Genomic DNA, 16,386 nt, shown 5'->3' with positions numbered 1-16,386 from the left:
CAGAGTCTATGTGATACTAGGCAAGTTTCAACTTCTTCAACTGTAAGTTTCTGTATCTCTAAAATAGGAATAATGAAATCAATTGTCAATTCATGGGAATCTCTTAGGGGCATCTGCCTAGAACTTGCGAGAAAAAATAAATTCCATGTATGAGTAAAACTATGTGGTCCTCTTAAAATGCCTCAAAGCAGAGATGTGCAAGAGCACAGTTTGGCTACAAAGCCCGCCCAACTTGATTGTAACCAGACTGAATACATTATCATAGCTAATGAAGAAATAAGCCAATCACAAGTAGGGATGAACACCACAAGAGCATTCAAAAGTCCTAGGCATAAGCAAAGTCTGTCGACATCTATCCATGCGCTTTCTGGGGGAAAGTGAGTCTTGGCCAATGATTTTTCATGTGTGCCTCACGTAGGGATGGTTATTACTGCTGTAAAGATGGATGCGCCTGTGAAATGCATATTAGCCCCTCCCCTTTCATCTCTCTCTAAAATCAATAAAAACATATCTTTAAAAACCAATATAAGGAAAGTTCTATTTCCTGCGAGTCTGTATTTTTTCTGGGTGTGGCTGAGAAAGTTGAAATTGTGTATTGCAATTACAGTTTTCCCCTTTCCATGTACCCTCGTGGCTTTGTTGACAGCCCACAGCTGCCTTAGCCTTCCATGCAGGTTAGTGGGAAGATGACAGGTGTAAAACCACATTTACCATTGGGTAAAAAGAAGAGGGCATACATACCTCGTTCAAATTTTAACCGCTGATAAAGCTGAAATTGATCCACAGGTACCAAACAGGCAATCTGAAACCAGACACATTATAAAGATGAGATTTCAGTCATCGCAGAGGCCCAAGTTACCAGCCTTATAATTCCTCCTTGTTTGGCTTACTGTATTATCTCTCTACAAATTAGTTTGCAAATGTCTTTGGCGCAGCAACACAAGCAGCAATCCCTGAGTCATCCCCAACCATCTGCCAGGGCTAGGAGTCGCTCAAGGCACCAGTTACAGAACTGACTGATCACCTTCCATTCTTCAATCAGCAGCTACTAAGACCAAACAATGAAATCTTTCGATTTCCCGAATTATCTGTGTGCATATGTGAAAGATGCTCTTTTTCTCTTTAGATTCATTTAAGAAATTTTAAAAATATTATAGTTCTAGCTTTAGAATCCTTAAATACTAAAGTCAGATAGATAGTGAGTCAGGAAGTATGAAAACTTCATTTGTTGCTTAAGGAATAGTACCTTCTAAGCAACGTACAAATCACTTCTCCTGACAAAAATCATTTCAAGAGGCCCTTGATTATCATGCATCGCCATCCATGCCCTGGTAGAAAAGAAAAGCTGAAGATGTTGCTTGTGTCTAGGCTCCCATTTCCATTTCTGATAGCAATGTGGACCAAAGGTTCATAAATAAGGATTCATAGCTAACCAAATAGCACTGCAGATTAGTTACTTTTAGTTGCATTTCAAAGTCAGATGCAGGCAAAGCTAACTGCTCTTAATGTGGCATTCTAAAAAATAGCAATACCATTGATGTCAACATGTAAATATTTTGATATGGCTTAAAATATTTATAACTGAAAAAAATCTAAGAATTTGATATAGGACACACCTTGGCAATTTTGACTCTAAAGTACTGCATATTTTTGGTTAAAACATATGTTGGTGAAAGGTCTTGCAACTAACGGAAAGAAGTGTGCTTTGAGAAAACAGGAGTAAAAAAATGAGGCAGCTAAAATTGTACTTAACAAATATAATACATTTTAGAAGGCATTCAAAGTCGAATTCTCCTCCTCACAAAAATAAACAACACATTCATTTATTTTGTAAATGAATCAACTTTAGTTAAATATATGAAAAGCCACAAAACAGGTAAGTTCTGTCTTCTCCATTTTAAGTAGAGCAAAGTAAAACATAAATTTAATTTCATTATAAACTTTTGTTCCATTTGTGAGGGGGGGAGGGGAGAGAATGTTGCATTTTCGCCTGGCACTTTAAGTAAAACCTCTTTAGCAGTCACTAAAAAATTATGGTTAATTTTATGAGTCTTTTACCATATATTTTGTTAAAGTATGTTTACATGTTTATTCTACTGAAAGCCAGTTTTGTTTCAACTGTTATAATACTACCTGGACTTCTTTCCTAAAAGACAAGGTACCTCAAATAAAATGCATTTGGAGACAGAAGTTGCAAGCAAGTGAAAGCGTGGGAGGCATTAGGGGATCAGAGTTTAGTTACTGACTTAGTCAATGATTCATTTTAGGTGGAGGACAAATAATCTAATACTACTTTAACTTTTGGGCCAAGGTAACTTGGGAGATGATATCATCTGGGCCCAAGAGACCTCAGTGATATTCTATAAATCTATTTTTAAACCCCGCCCCCCTTTAAGTGATTTGAGGGTTTTGATTCTATGGGACAGTTCTATACTCTTCTTACACCTTCTACAACTGTTTCTGGACTGAGGAAGACTTTCTTCAAACTCCTCAAAATCAACCCTTAAAAATGCTTATTTTTTTCAATGACAAGCAATTTATATAACAGCTAAGTCAATAACAGTTTATAAAAAGACAAAGCAAATAGGAGGAGATAAATATTGTAAATACAGGAGGAATGCTACTGTGAACAATGACCGAAATCAATGCAGTAAAAAGTCAACAGTAGTAGAGCTGGATGTTTAATGTTAAGTTAGAAAGACAAATTTCACCAGAGGACGTATTACTGCCAGCAGGAAAGTCAGAGGTCTCTAATATATTTTGTCTTTCACTCTACTTTGAATCTCCTATTTATTATTTTTTAGGTTCGAGGTTTGTATAGAATTAAGCCTTAATAAGGTAAATCAATTTTTCTATTGAACTCTGTGATCACACAAAGTCACGTCTATCCCTTTTCACTATGTTTGATACTTCTGGAATAAAGAAAAGCCCCAATATACACCATTCTCTCCCCACCCCTGCCACTTAGGCTTGCATCTTCTCCAGGGACTTGTTGACAGTCTACTATGGCTGGAAGCCTGGGGATACAAATGAACAAGCGACACAGAAGCTGTCCTCAAAGGACTTAAATGACTGAGGGGGGGGGGGGGCAATAATGTTTTAAGAAAGATCTACTCCTCGATCTTATCATTGGTTGTATTTCACAGAGAAGAGCTAATTTTCTGAAATGTTTCTATCACACTTCTGGCTTTAGATGAGAGAAAGCTGGTTTAGATTTAAAGAAGATTCAAAGATGATGATCCAAAGTATTGGATTCCCATTCCCTTGCCATTTGGAACTAAGTCGCTATTGCTCAAGGTCTGTCACAATTATAAAACTGAATGAATGTTTTAGTATGGTTATTGAAGGCTCCATCAGGCAATAGGTTAAAGGGCTACTCCTTTTTTAAAAAATATATTGTTTTATTGATTTCAGAGAGAAAGGGAGAGGGAGAGACAGAAGCATCAATGATAAAAGAGAGAATCATTGATCAGCTGCCTCCTGCACGTCCTCTACTGGAGATCGAGCCCACAACCGGGCATGTGCCCTTGACTGGAATCGAACCTTCAGTCTGCAGACCGAAGCTCTATACACTGAGCCAAATTGGCTAGGTTGGACTACTCCTTTAAAAAAAAATTTTTTTTAAGGAATCACAATGCCTCTAAAATTAATTGTGAAAATGAAAATCCTAGAGAATAAGAGATTATAAAAGGTATCTTATGGTATAAAATTATCCTTTTCCTGCCAACCAAGAAATTCCAAATCACTCAAAAATCATACCAGGACATTCCTTTTTAACTTTATTTTGAAATAATTTTAGACTCAAAAAAAGTTGCGACAATTATATAAAGTTCCTAAAGACCCATTCCCCCAACTTCTCCTAATGTTACTAGTAACACCTAACATAATCATAGTTAATTATTAAAATAATAAAATTTTCATTGATACAAAATAATTAAACAATCTGTAGGCCTTATTCAAATTTCACAAACTGACCCACAATGTCTTTTTTTTTTTTTTTCAGTCCAGATCCAATTTAGGACATCACCTTGCATTCAGTTCCCTTGTCTCCTCAGCTTTCTCTAATCTGGGGCAGTTCCTCAGTCTGTATTTGTCTTTCATGACCTTGACATGTTTAGAGTCCAGGCCAGTTATTTTGTACACTGCTCTCCAATTTGGCTTCGTCTGATGTTTTCTCATGATTAAGTCAAGATTATACATTTTTGGCAAGAACATCACAGAAGTAATATTGGGCCATCAGGAGGTAAATGAGGACAACCTGTCTCATTACTGGTGATATTAACTTTCTAATTTGGTCAAGGTAGTATCTGCCAGGTTGCTCCACTCTTTGTAATATTATAGGGAGACTAGAGGCCCTCATCCTGGCCTGCAGGGATTGGGCCAAAACAGGCTCCCCAACATCCCCCGAGGGGTCCTGGATTGCGAGAGGGAGGTTCTCAGGTGATGCACCCCGGAATCAGGCTCCCTCCTCTCTGGTTCTGGGTGCATCACCAGAGAACCGCCGCTGCCAAGAGACTGCAGCTCAGCAGCTCCTGCATTGAGCGTCTGCCCCTGGTGGTCAGTGCACGTCATAGCTACTGGCCAGTCGGCCAGTTGCTTAAGCTTTTATATATATAGATATTTTGAGATTCTGCAAATATGTTTCTCATCATACCTCTGGCAACTAATTTTGTATCTATCAAAAACTCTTACCTACTATAATTATTACTGTGCTTATTTGCTTAATGATGATTTTCTATATCCATCTCTATTTGTTCATTAGAATTCTGCTATAAGGAAGAAATATTGTAAATACAACATATATTTTCTTTTAATGAAATGGTTAAAACCCAGAAGCTAGGGAAAGCCAGGAGAAGGTGAAAAAGCCCAGACTTTACTTAGGTTTGGCCCTTTAAATTATACCTCTGCTAGAGTTGCTTTTAAAAATTAAAAAACCAGGTTGAACATGAAATACAACGGATCACTATATCTGGAGATGGAATTGACCTCTTGTAGATCATTACAAATCTTGAGGTGTTATGACTTGCAAAAATACTGGCAAGAGAAACAGTACTAGTCTAAAGGATAAGTGTTTTATCACAATAATACAGAAACTAAGAATGTTTCCTATCTCAACCCAGAAAATAACTATTTCCTAACAGAAACAGAAAAACGGCCCATTTACCCATTCACCTGAGTAAACCAAGCTCATCTCCTTACCTACATACTACGTTTCAAATCCTGGATGAAGAAACAAGAGGGCATCATTGAGAGCCAGATGGCAGGGCCCACTGGGAAAGTGAAGGATGGGGGGGTCCTGGAATTCCAGGGCCAGGAATTTTTTCACAGTTTCCTGCAGAGGGTGGGTTTGCTGCTCTTTTTCTGCCCCTTCTGCAGAGGCCTCAGTCCTGCTTCCCACAACATTGCCTGCCTTTCCCCCAGCTCATCTAGTCTAAAAGCGACATGCCTATGTGCACATCCATGGGACACGTTCGACCCATTGCTGCTTAGTCTTCTCACATTTGCCCTTAGTTAAAGAAGAAGCTTAGAAACACTATTCTCCACTTATATGCAGTTTTTAAACAATTTTTTTAAATGTTCTGGAACAAATTTCAGTTAAGAACCTCAAAGCTATCTATTGATTCTGGCATTGCAGATTCCTCTATCCTTCTCCACTTCAAAGTTTTACTCTTCTCCAGCCAACATGTAATGCAGCCAAAGGTCATTATTATAGACAGACCTAACCCCATCCTCTTCAGATCCTGAACCTCAGTAACAGAGATATGGCCACTTGCCTGGGCACCCTCCTCTTCCCTCTGCCCCAGCTCTACGCTGTAATAATAAGAGATGGCAAGTGCAGGCAGTGCCAGTGGGTGATTTGGGGGGACCATTTGGATCTCAAAATCCAGGAGCCACCCTCAATGAGCATGCAGTATGTATGAGTAAAAACTGTCTTTATTTTACAAATGTACCTTCAAATTCCCTAGTACTGCACCCCCAACCCAACCATCCCCTATCCTAGTCTTCCAGAGTGCCCCACCCTAAGTCCCGTCCTACAGAATTCTGGAGCCCCCATTCTTGGCGAGAGCAGCTTTCTTTCCTCTGGTGCCTGCTGTGACACCAGCAGTAAAAGGCAGGCTGGTCGCTCAGTGCCCTGAGCTTGAAAGGAGGGTTGGTGGGTGAGAAGCTGTTCTGGGCGTCCACTGCCGGCTGACAGTGAGGAGAGGTTCCATCCTTCAGGCCATGTCATGGTAGGTACTCACCACTCAAATTTACATGGTCCCGACCAATGGCCCAGGCTCTCCCAGCAAGTGATGATACGTTCCTTTCCTAAGACTGTAAGGGACCTGCTTAAAGTAGTCATTGCCTCATTCCCAAGGCTACTGACTTCGAGCAAAGGCCTTCCCTGAATGCAGTGATGCTGTCAGAACAGTCTGTGTCCTGCCTTTCATAATTCCACGTTGGACAAGAACCCTGCATCAAGTATATCAGAAATGCCCTGCAGAGCAACAGCTGAAAGGACCAGATGACACAAGGAAGGCAGGCTTTACTTTTCCCTGGATCCAATGGAGCAGCTCCAGGGGCACGAGCTCTCCAGTAGCAGGACCTCCCCGCAGCTTCCATGACATTGAAGAGGAAGCTGCCTTTTCTACCATTTCCTACATAAGCAAGGAGTTCTGCAACTGGGCATTCAACACTTTGCTGATGAAGCTGTTTCTGATAAATGAGGCAGAGCCCCAGCTGAGCCAATTTGAAAGCATTAAGAAGGCAGGCAGGACCTAAAGCCTGCAGGAGGCAGACAGAGCACAGCCAAGGGTGTGAACTAGATCCATGCAGTGAAGCATTTGAAGGAAAGAGCTTAAATTCCTTGTGTCTTTTGAAGATGAAGAAATGTTATACTTACAAGCATTTTCTAAGACAATAAATAATGAAGAACCCTGTCTTGTAATATAAATAGCAGGACAAAGGGAACTTAAGCCTTAGCCAGAATTATTTTTAACAAGCAAAGTATATTTACGCATTACCTGAAGAATTCAACATTTTTTAAAGGCAGAACATGGAGGTACAATCCAGTCAAGCATAATATGAATACGCCCCCTTGTGATGTATTCAATAATATTTATATTACTAGGGGCCCGGTGCATGAAATTCGTGCACTGGGTGTTGGGGGGGGGTGTCCCTCAGCCCAGCCTGCCCCCTCTCACATACTGGGAGCCCTCAGGCATTGACCCCCATCACCCTCCAATCGCAGGATCGGCCCCTTGCCCAGGCCTGACGCCTCTGACAGAGGCGTCAGGCCTGGGCAGGGGACCCTCATTTCCCCCCATCACTGGTTCTGCCACCAGCCCAGGCCTGATGCCTCTGGCCCAGGCATCAGGCCTGGGCAGGGGACCCTCATTTCCCCCCATCACTGGTTCTGCCCCCAGCCCAGGCCTGATGCTTGTGGCCCAGGCATCAGGCCTGGGCAGGGGACCCCCAGACCCCTCTGATTGCTGGCTCTGCCCCTTGCCCAGGCCTGATGCCTCAGCCAGAGGCATAGACCCCCATCACCCTCCGATCGCCTGATCGGCCCCTTGCCCAGGCCTGACGCCTCTGCCAGAGGTGTCAGGCTTGGACAGGGGACCCCCATCTCCCCCCGATCACTGGCTCTGGCCCCCGCCCAGGCCTGAGTCCTCTGGCCCAGGAATCATGCCTGGGCAGGGGACCCCCATCTCCCTCTGATTGCTTGCTCCACCCCCCGCCCAAGCCTGACGCCTCTGACCCAGGCTTCAGGCCTGGGCAAGGGGACCATCATATCCCCCCAATCCCCGGCTCCGCCCCCCACCCAGGCCTGATGCCTCGGCCAGAGGAGTTGACCCTCATCACCCTCCGATCACCAATCACCGGATCGGCCCCTTGACCAGGCCTGAGGCCTCCGGCAGAGGTGTCAGGCCTGGGCAGGGGACCCCCAGGTCCCCACGGTTGCAGGCTCCGCCCCTGCCCAGGCCTAACGCCTCTGGCTGAGGCATCCGGCTCGGGCAGCGGGGACCCGCAGCTGCAGCGGCCCCGCGATCGTGGGCTTCGCTTTAGGCCCAGGCAAGGGACCCCTAGCTCCCGGGACTGCCAGCTTGGACCGTGTCCAGCTCCCATCGCTGGCTCCACCCCTACTTCCTGCTATCACTGGCCAGGGCGGCAAAGGCGCCTGATTCTCCGATCATGGCTGGGCTGCCCCCCAGCTCTTAGCTCCCCCCGGGTTTCCGATCACTGTCAGTGGCAGGGGGCTTCTTCCTGCTTTCCCTTTCGCCTCCCTGCATTGTGCCTACATATGCAAATTAACCGCCATTTTGTTGGCAGTTAACTGCCAATCTTAGTTGGCAGTTAACTGCCAATCATAGTTGGCAGTTAACTGCCAATCATAGTTGGCAGTTAATTTGCATATAGCCCTGATTAGCCAATGAAAAGGGTATCGTCGTACGCCAATTACCATTTTTCTCTTTTATTAGTGTAGAAGAGCTCTATCCTATATAATAAAAGCCTAATATGCTAAGTGTCCAGTCATCTGTTCAAGCAATCAAAGTGTAATATGCTAATGATATGCCAAGGCTGCTCGACCACTCAATATGACGTGCACTGACCACCAGGGGGAAGACGCTCCAACTGGTAGGTTAGCTTGCTGCTGGGGTCCGGCCAATCGGGACTGAGCAAGATGGGCCAGACACGCCCTGGATCCCTCCCGCAGTCCCTTCCCGGCTGGTCAACCTCCTGCATCCCTCCCCAACCCCGATAGTGAACTGGTGGAGTCCCTCGGCCTGACCTGCGCCCTCTCACAATCTGGGACCCTTTGGGGGATTTTGGAGAGCCGGTTTTGGCCCGATCCCACAGGCCAGGCCAAGGGACCCTACTGGTGCACGAATTCGTGTACTGGGCCTCTAGTATTATAATAATAACTATATATGAGGAAAGCTTGATGTAAAGGAAATCAGAAAGGAAGGCACTACAGTCCAAGTTCATGTGTGCATGTGTTATTTGCATTGAAAGGACTATTCCCATATAAACTAATGAAGCTACCAATATCTCCAACATAATCTATTCCTTTCTCAATTCAAAATCAAAGACAATCACCACCATCACTCTTTTTTATACTCTGAAAATACAATTGTAGCAAGTTAGTTAAGAACATGATTACCGCACATTCCTGCCCATCTTCAGCCATGCTCTTAGCAAGACCAATACGTACAGAAAGGTCAATTCACACCCTCAGGTCCTCTTTACTAATCGAATGGGAAACGGACTTTAGAGAATTTAATAAATACCATATTTTCATTTGCAATGTTTTTGTTTTATTTTTTCAAATACCCTTTTATAATTTTTAAGAGCCACCATGGGTTTGTTTGGTTTTAACACAGCCTAAAGTAAAATTGTCTTTAGAGTAAAACTGGGTAAATGGAATCAGAACTAGGAAAGCGTGAATGAGAATAGGTCCAGTGGGGAAAGGGTAAGGATTAAAAAGTAGAAGACAACCGCCGGGAAATGTGGAAGAAAATGTCTATACTAAGAAAATCACAAAAGTTACTAAGCTTTGTTCCAGAGAACTGTGAGATAAATGATGGCCTTTACTCACATTAGCCCTGACATTTGATATCCAAAGTGTTGATGGCTCGTGTTTACTAGTCATATAAAAATCTAGACCAACACTATACAATTGAACTTTCTGCTATGATGGAAATGTTCTGTTCTTTGCTATCCAATCTGGTAGTCACGAGCCACATGTGGCTACTGAGCTCTTGGAATGTGATTAGTACAACCAAAAGAATGAATTTTTTATGTTATCTAATTTTAATTAATTTCATTGTCAATAGCCACATGAAGCCAGTGGCTACTGGCTCAGGCAGCACAGGTGTAGAATATAAGACTGTGATTCATTTCAAAGGCTTGTTTTGAAGCTTCACCAAGCCATTCATTTTCACTTATATTTAGTAGATTTTGCATACATGAATTAAGTAAAATTTCATACAAAATACAGCTCTTGCTGCCTGCTCCATGTCATGCTTTTCCCTTTTATAGTCAATTTAACATCTCTCTGCTGGGTCAGGAGCTACCATGAGCATAAACAGCACTGGGCCTGTCTCATTTACCTCTCTGTCCTGGCGCGTACCGGGCACACTGTGCACGCTTAGTAAACACTTGTTCACTACTGATCAAACATCAGAGAAGTCAAAAAGGAAGCATCTTTCTTGGAAGGATTATGCATAGAAAGACGATCCGGAATACCTGGGTCTCATTTTAAAAACTATTTGCAGGTTGCATAGATGACTAGTACTCTTGGTGTCTAACCTAATCTTTCCCCACTTTAACTTTGTTCTGCCCATTACTCACACAAAAGTAAGCAGTATTTCTCACTAGAGCTTTACATATTCAATATTACATTTTTATTTTTAAAAAAACAATTAATTCATGATTTTCTTAAAATGAATCACTTCTAAATCATTATGTATTCTTTTGATTCTTCCCTAAAAAACACTTCAACCTCGCTTGTACCACTTTGTTGATATTCCATAAGCTGAACACAGGACCTCCAGAGGTAAACTGATTAGAAGTGGCCTATAACATTTTTCTGACTGCTTTTCTTACAAAGCAAAAAATTATATGTAAGAGTATATGAATCTGTAAACAAAACATTTATATACACACATGCACATATACACACTCACATACACATCCACTCATATATACATATATAGCTACACACATGCATGCACTATTCAGCTTCCAATGAGCAAGTCCTTTATCATATATTCTATTATCTACCTGGTTCTACTCTTAGAGCCCTATAATTGTGGTGGTCAGAAGAACTGCATTAGATTTCTAGCTCTTCTACTTTTTTAGATATGTATGCACTTTTGGGCAAATTACTTAAACCCTCTGGTCCTACGTTTTATCAGTTTGTTGAAAAGATTAGATAGTATACTGGCTATGAAAGCACCGGAAGAGTCCCTAATGAACAGCAGGTGTGCCGTGTTTGCTGAATGAATAACTTATTTCATGGGTTTCTTGGGACCTCTTTGAGACGCTTACCAACTCCCTACAAATGGACAAGAGCTGGTTATCTTCTCACAGTGAACAGGCTCTGAAGATTAAAGGCAGATTTAAGGGCAAGTTATTGATCAGGGACTGAAGAAACAAAGGAAAGGGATATATCACAGTCTTTAAAAAATGGTGGAAGAACTCACGGAAAAAAGAAAGACATTTCTGATGCCTGATAAATATTAAATGAAAGGCCTTTCTCTGCTCTTTAAAAATGGCTCAACTCAGGCTACCTTCTAGTTTATTGTCTGTAACTGTGGCTAACCTGCTGTCTGATTATCTTCAAAGTACGAAAGATCACAAGACCACTCACTATTCAGCCTCCGAACCTCACATTTGGTAAATTTGATTTCTTCACCTTTGCCTACCTATTCAGAGAGCCTTTATAAATAGAATTGAGGTAAATAGCAGCTTTAAAAGTTTGTACAAAGAATCCAAAGGTGAGTAGCAATAAAGTACTGCTTTAAAAAATTCATCTCTGTCTTTTGTTTCTAGACTCTCTGTTAGGGAAGTACATAGAGTCAAGATCCTAGGAAATAATGTCAAGAGGAAAGCAGGGAAGATCATGGCACTCATCCATACCTCAGCTTCCTGCAGGATCCCATGGTTTAGGCACACCATGTCAGGGCAAGTGATGGGAGACCCACATCCGTCTCTGATTGCCAGCTGCATGTACTGTTTCAGGCACTGGAAGTTAAGAAGAAAAAAGACAGACCATTACCTGCTGCATTACAGTAGCACAAAGGTTACAAAACCACCACTGCCTCTCTTCTTCCTTACTTGGCAGTCCTGGGGGTCTTGTACTCAGAAAACATAAGTTATCACAAGTGTGAATGCTAAGACCTATCACTTTGGAAAGAATGCAGAGACAGGCAATTTGGTATGACTTCATCGTAAGAAAACTGGGTTTATTCAAGGCAGCAAATTCCTGTAGGCTCACATTTTACTCACCATAGATAGGGGAAAGCCTTCTTTCTTTCTTTTTTTTTTAAAAACTTATTTGACTTCCCAGTTTAATTTTTACCTAGTGGTCCTCTCCCTCAAAGTTTGCCCAGAAATAGAACTGTGACCCTTGTGCTGAGCTAGCCAAACAGAAACAAAATGAAATTAAGTCAATGACTTATCTGGAACACCCTTAACAGCAAATACACCTGGAAAAGACAATTTGGGAGACAACTATGGGCCTTGGTGAATGCTGTGATGAGGAGGTTTGAGTACAACCTGGTTAAGGAAGAATTTAATAGGAAAACAGAAACCCAGAAGGGAGGGAGAGGTGAGAAGGGAACAGTAAGGATACCAAGGACAATTTGATCTACTCATTGCCTGTTGCACCTGATTCTTAGGCAGTGGATGGAGATGTGAGTCAGACTAAGAAGGTAGGTGAGAGACTGATATAGCATTAACTCCTCTCTGCTCCCTTGCAACCCACCCCACATGCCCACAGGAAATTGAAGGCCATAGTTTCAGAAGATAATGCTCTTAAGAAATCTGTAAGTTGGCTTCTCAATTTCTAGTAATTTGCTCATAATTGGCCAGCTCATTGATATAAGCATGATGGGAAAAAAATCAAACTCCAATATTTGAAAAAGACACCCCCAAAATACATAAGCTACTCAATGAATTAATGACTCTTACAAAGTGATCATCTATATATATATATATATAAAAGCATAAGCGACTGGACAACCAGACAACCGTGCGACCAGTCGACCGGCTGGTAGCTATGATGCGCACTGACCACCAGGGGGCAAGCGCTCAACGCAGGAGCTGCTCCCTGGTGGTCAGTGTGCTCCCACAGTGGGAGTGCCACTCAGCTAACAGACTGGTACCAGACTCTAGACTCACGGCTAGTGAGCACAGCTGCAGCAGTGCAAGCCTCTCCAGCGGACACTCCCCCTGCACACCCGAGCAGCGGCAGGCACAGTGGGACCAGGATGCGTGGAAGCAGTGTGGTGCCCAGCCCGGCTCAGGCTCCTCCCCGGCCACCTGCCATTTCGCGCACTACTTCGTGCTGCGCGGGATCGATGTGGACAGTGGGCTGGAGCCCAACGAGCTGTCAGGTAAGGCCGGGCTGCGGCAGTGCAGAGGTCCACTGATCCCAGCAGGCCAGGTCAAGGGACCCCACTGGTGCACAAATCCATGCACTGGGCCTCTAGTTATTTATAATTGAACTTGTATCTTTCAAAATTACACATCTATGTATCAATCTGCTACATTAAAAATATTATTGTTGCACCAACCTTTTATAAAAACTTAACTACTAAATAAATTTTATGGTTAGAATACTGATGACATAATTATGAAACCTAATTCTTTCATTGACCATCTTTATTCATTTTCTCCATCTGAAATTAAAACTCACATTATGATTGTATTTCAGAAAAATAATCATGTATTTATCTGACTGAAATTGCTGTTACGATGTACTAATGAATCAATGACTAGGGCAAACCATTTAAACCAGATTTGCATCTCTTCTAATAGTTAATAACTCCCTTCTCCAAGGAGTCAAGCTTTTTCTATGATGCGATTCACAGAAAAAAACACCCCACTGGAAAATAACCTAAGTATCCAAAATAGAAGAACACATAAATAAATTATGCTAAATTCATGCAAGGAAAGCTGAAGAATTACAAAAAATATTTTCAAATTAATTTCCACTTGTATTGAAAATTTATAAAATTGAATCTAAGCTTTCCCAAGAGTTCACAATGAATGTACTATTTGCCAATATAATGTTCTTAGGTACACTGTAACCACAATACATAAAACCAATGAATTTTTAAGCTTCCCACAAGTACTTTCCTGGCCACAATATTACATGACCCATGATTTTAGGAGAGAGGTTAGAGCTGTATACAACCAATGACAGGGTGTAATTATATAAATTCCATTTACTCTGTTGTTAAATGCTAAGAAACACTGGTTCTAGAAAGAAATTTGTAAGTACCGGTTGCTAAGTAATGCTCTAGTGCAGGCACTTACACTCCATCACTAGGGGCCTGCATTTCTATTCTAAGGCAAAGAGGGAAAACAACCAACTCTAGTTATTGCTTCTTATTAAATTTTCAAGTACCTTAGGTTCATGATATGTCTTCTATTAGCTTGCACTAAAAATTTAATCTTGAACTCTCCCTCTCTTCTTCAAAATCTCTGGCTAAAGCACAAAAATACTGAAAACATACCCATGAACCCCTGTGCATGTTACACAAACCAAACAATTCCAGAAGAGACTGGCATCTAGTTTATAAATAAACACAGAGGAACACAGAAAGAGAAAAGGAAAAACAATCATCATTTAGTCGCATTGAAAAAAAATTATATTGCAATAAACAATAGCATTAAACAAATGTCTAAATATGTAATTTTCAAAACAGCTAACAAAATCTATAGGAAATGTTTCAAATAGAACATCTCAAATATCCTGATGACCAAAGAAAGAAAGAAAACACTTGTCTTTTAGATTGTCAACATTTCACTTCATTAGTTTGATAGAACGTAACATTCTTTAGGCCATGAAGTGCCATGTCCTAGTATAATAAAGACCGTTCCTCAAAATCACTCCACAGCCCTCAAGGATTCAAAAGAGATCTAACCAAGAATTTAACATCAAACACCCAGTGAGCCAGATGACTTGTATTATCTCTTCCAGCTCTGAGAGCCTATGAATTATGTACAGTGAGACCTTCCCAAAAAGAGGTTTTTCCTAGACCCCTTTCAGGTACATATTTTCCAATGTACCAAAAAGCATTCTTTTTTAAAAAAAAAATGTTTTTATTGATTTGAAAGAGAGAGGAAGGGAGAGGGAGAGAGAGAAAAACATCGATATGAGAGAGAAACTTCAATCGGCTGCCTTCCAAATGCACCCCAAAGGAGGATTGAACCTGCAACCTGGGCATGTGTCCTGACTGGGAATCAAACCAGCAACTTTTCGGTACATAGGACAACACTCCACCAACTGAGCCACAACAGTTAGAGCCCAAAGGGCTTTCTTTATAGGTGTTCTCATCTATTAGCTGGACAAGGCAAAAGGGCTACAACATTTAGACAAAGCTCCTAAGAGATCCACCCAAAATAATATACATATATACATATATATTTACTCTAAAATTGCTCATTCTCTGTCACTAGATTTTATACCTTTCTTTAAAATTTTCTCTAAGAAATAGAGCATTACAATGAATAGTGAAGGGAACTGGATTCTAACAATTAAGATTGAAGTACAAACTCGTTTTCTTCAGCATCTTGGGCAAGTCATTAACGTCTCCAGCTATAACATTTTCGATTATAAAGTGGGACAATACCACTTGCTGGGCCTCCTCTTACAGAAATAGAGTCCTTCATGAGGGTAAATACATGAAAATACCATGAAAAGTAAAAACAGGTATGCAAACATCCTATATAATAAAAGGGCAGTATGCAAATTGTCCCCTCAACCCGAGTTCTTCCGGGAGTTTAACCAGGGAGCAGGCCAGCCGGGGGAAGGGAGGGAGGCCCTGGCTGGCAGCCACTAGGGACCCTCCCAGTGCACATGGTCCTCTAGTAAAGTATAATTGGAGAACAGAATAGCTGTTTCTGAAGTACAGGTAGGCATGCAGAAATAAAAGTCCCCAAACGATGCAACCCCCAGAAATGAGTTTCATGATGGTGGGGTGGGGAGGTGGGAGGAGAATACATATTGATGGAAGGAAGGAGGTAATGTGTACTATTAGCTGAAGTTTAAATTGATCTTGGATGCTTCTAGATGCAGATGCTGGGGTTCTGAGGTCCAAGAAGGACTGGCAGACCACCTGGATTGCAGCGGAGTTGGTGCACTACTGACCTTGGGTTTCTCAGGCCTCACGCAGCCATCGATGGGAAGGAGGGTGATGAGGAGGAAAGTACCTTGGGTATAAAAGTTTGCTTTTTATCACTCCTGGCACAATGCTATACACTAAAATAAATATTTAACAAAATGCATACTAACATTTCTCTGCTTCAGTACACAATTACATCATAATGTCTCAAGAGTGTTCTAAATAACATCTTATATTTAGGCCAATACTCTGTTTATTCCAGTTCAGACTATGATCTCTACACATGATCCAAAAATAAAATCTTTGCTGGATGCTGTTGACTTAAATTATTAATGAACTCAAGATGGTGTATCTCTCATAATTCAAAAAGCCTTTTAACAAAGCATGCTGGTTTGAAATGTATAAAAGTTTGAAAATTTTCAAAGAAATCAATAATCTATAGCTAGACAACTTGTTTCCTGGTATAGTATTATCTTACAAAGTTTTATTATAAATCCACTTTCAGAAACCTTGGCTTTTCACAAATATATTACTAGTGACGGGCATC

General features: G+C 41.6%; 1 protein-coding gene across 5 annotated transcripts in view; it reads right to left on the bottom strand.

Moving 5' to 3' along the window:
• Positions 1 to 16,386, bottom strand: part of RNF144B (ring finger protein 144B) — a 113,341-nt gene that overhangs the window by 56,073 nt on the left and 40,882 nt on the right. For 4 of the 5 annotated variants that reach the window (XM_059688743.1, XM_059688741.1, XM_059688745.1 and 1 more), the window contains exons 3-4: positions 11,626 to 11,730; positions 742 to 802 (exon numbers count right to left, since the gene is read on the bottom strand). In XM_059688743.1, coding sequence (XP_059544726.1) covers positions 742 to 802; positions 11,626 to 11,730 — 166 coding nt within the window. The remainder of the gene's footprint in view (positions 1 to 741; positions 803 to 11,625; positions 11,731 to 16,386) is intronic. The other variant, XM_059688742.1, reaches the window with a different exon arrangement.

This window comes from Myotis daubentonii, chromosome 3 (assembly GCF_963259705.1).
Source record: "Myotis daubentonii chromosome 3, mMyoDau2.1, whole genome shotgun sequence".
NCBI classification, from domain to species: Eukaryota; Metazoa; Chordata; class Mammalia; order Chiroptera; family Vespertilionidae; genus Myotis; species Myotis daubentonii.
Note: the sequence above shows the minus strand (reverse complement) of the source record. Positions and strands in the feature narration are given on the sequence as shown.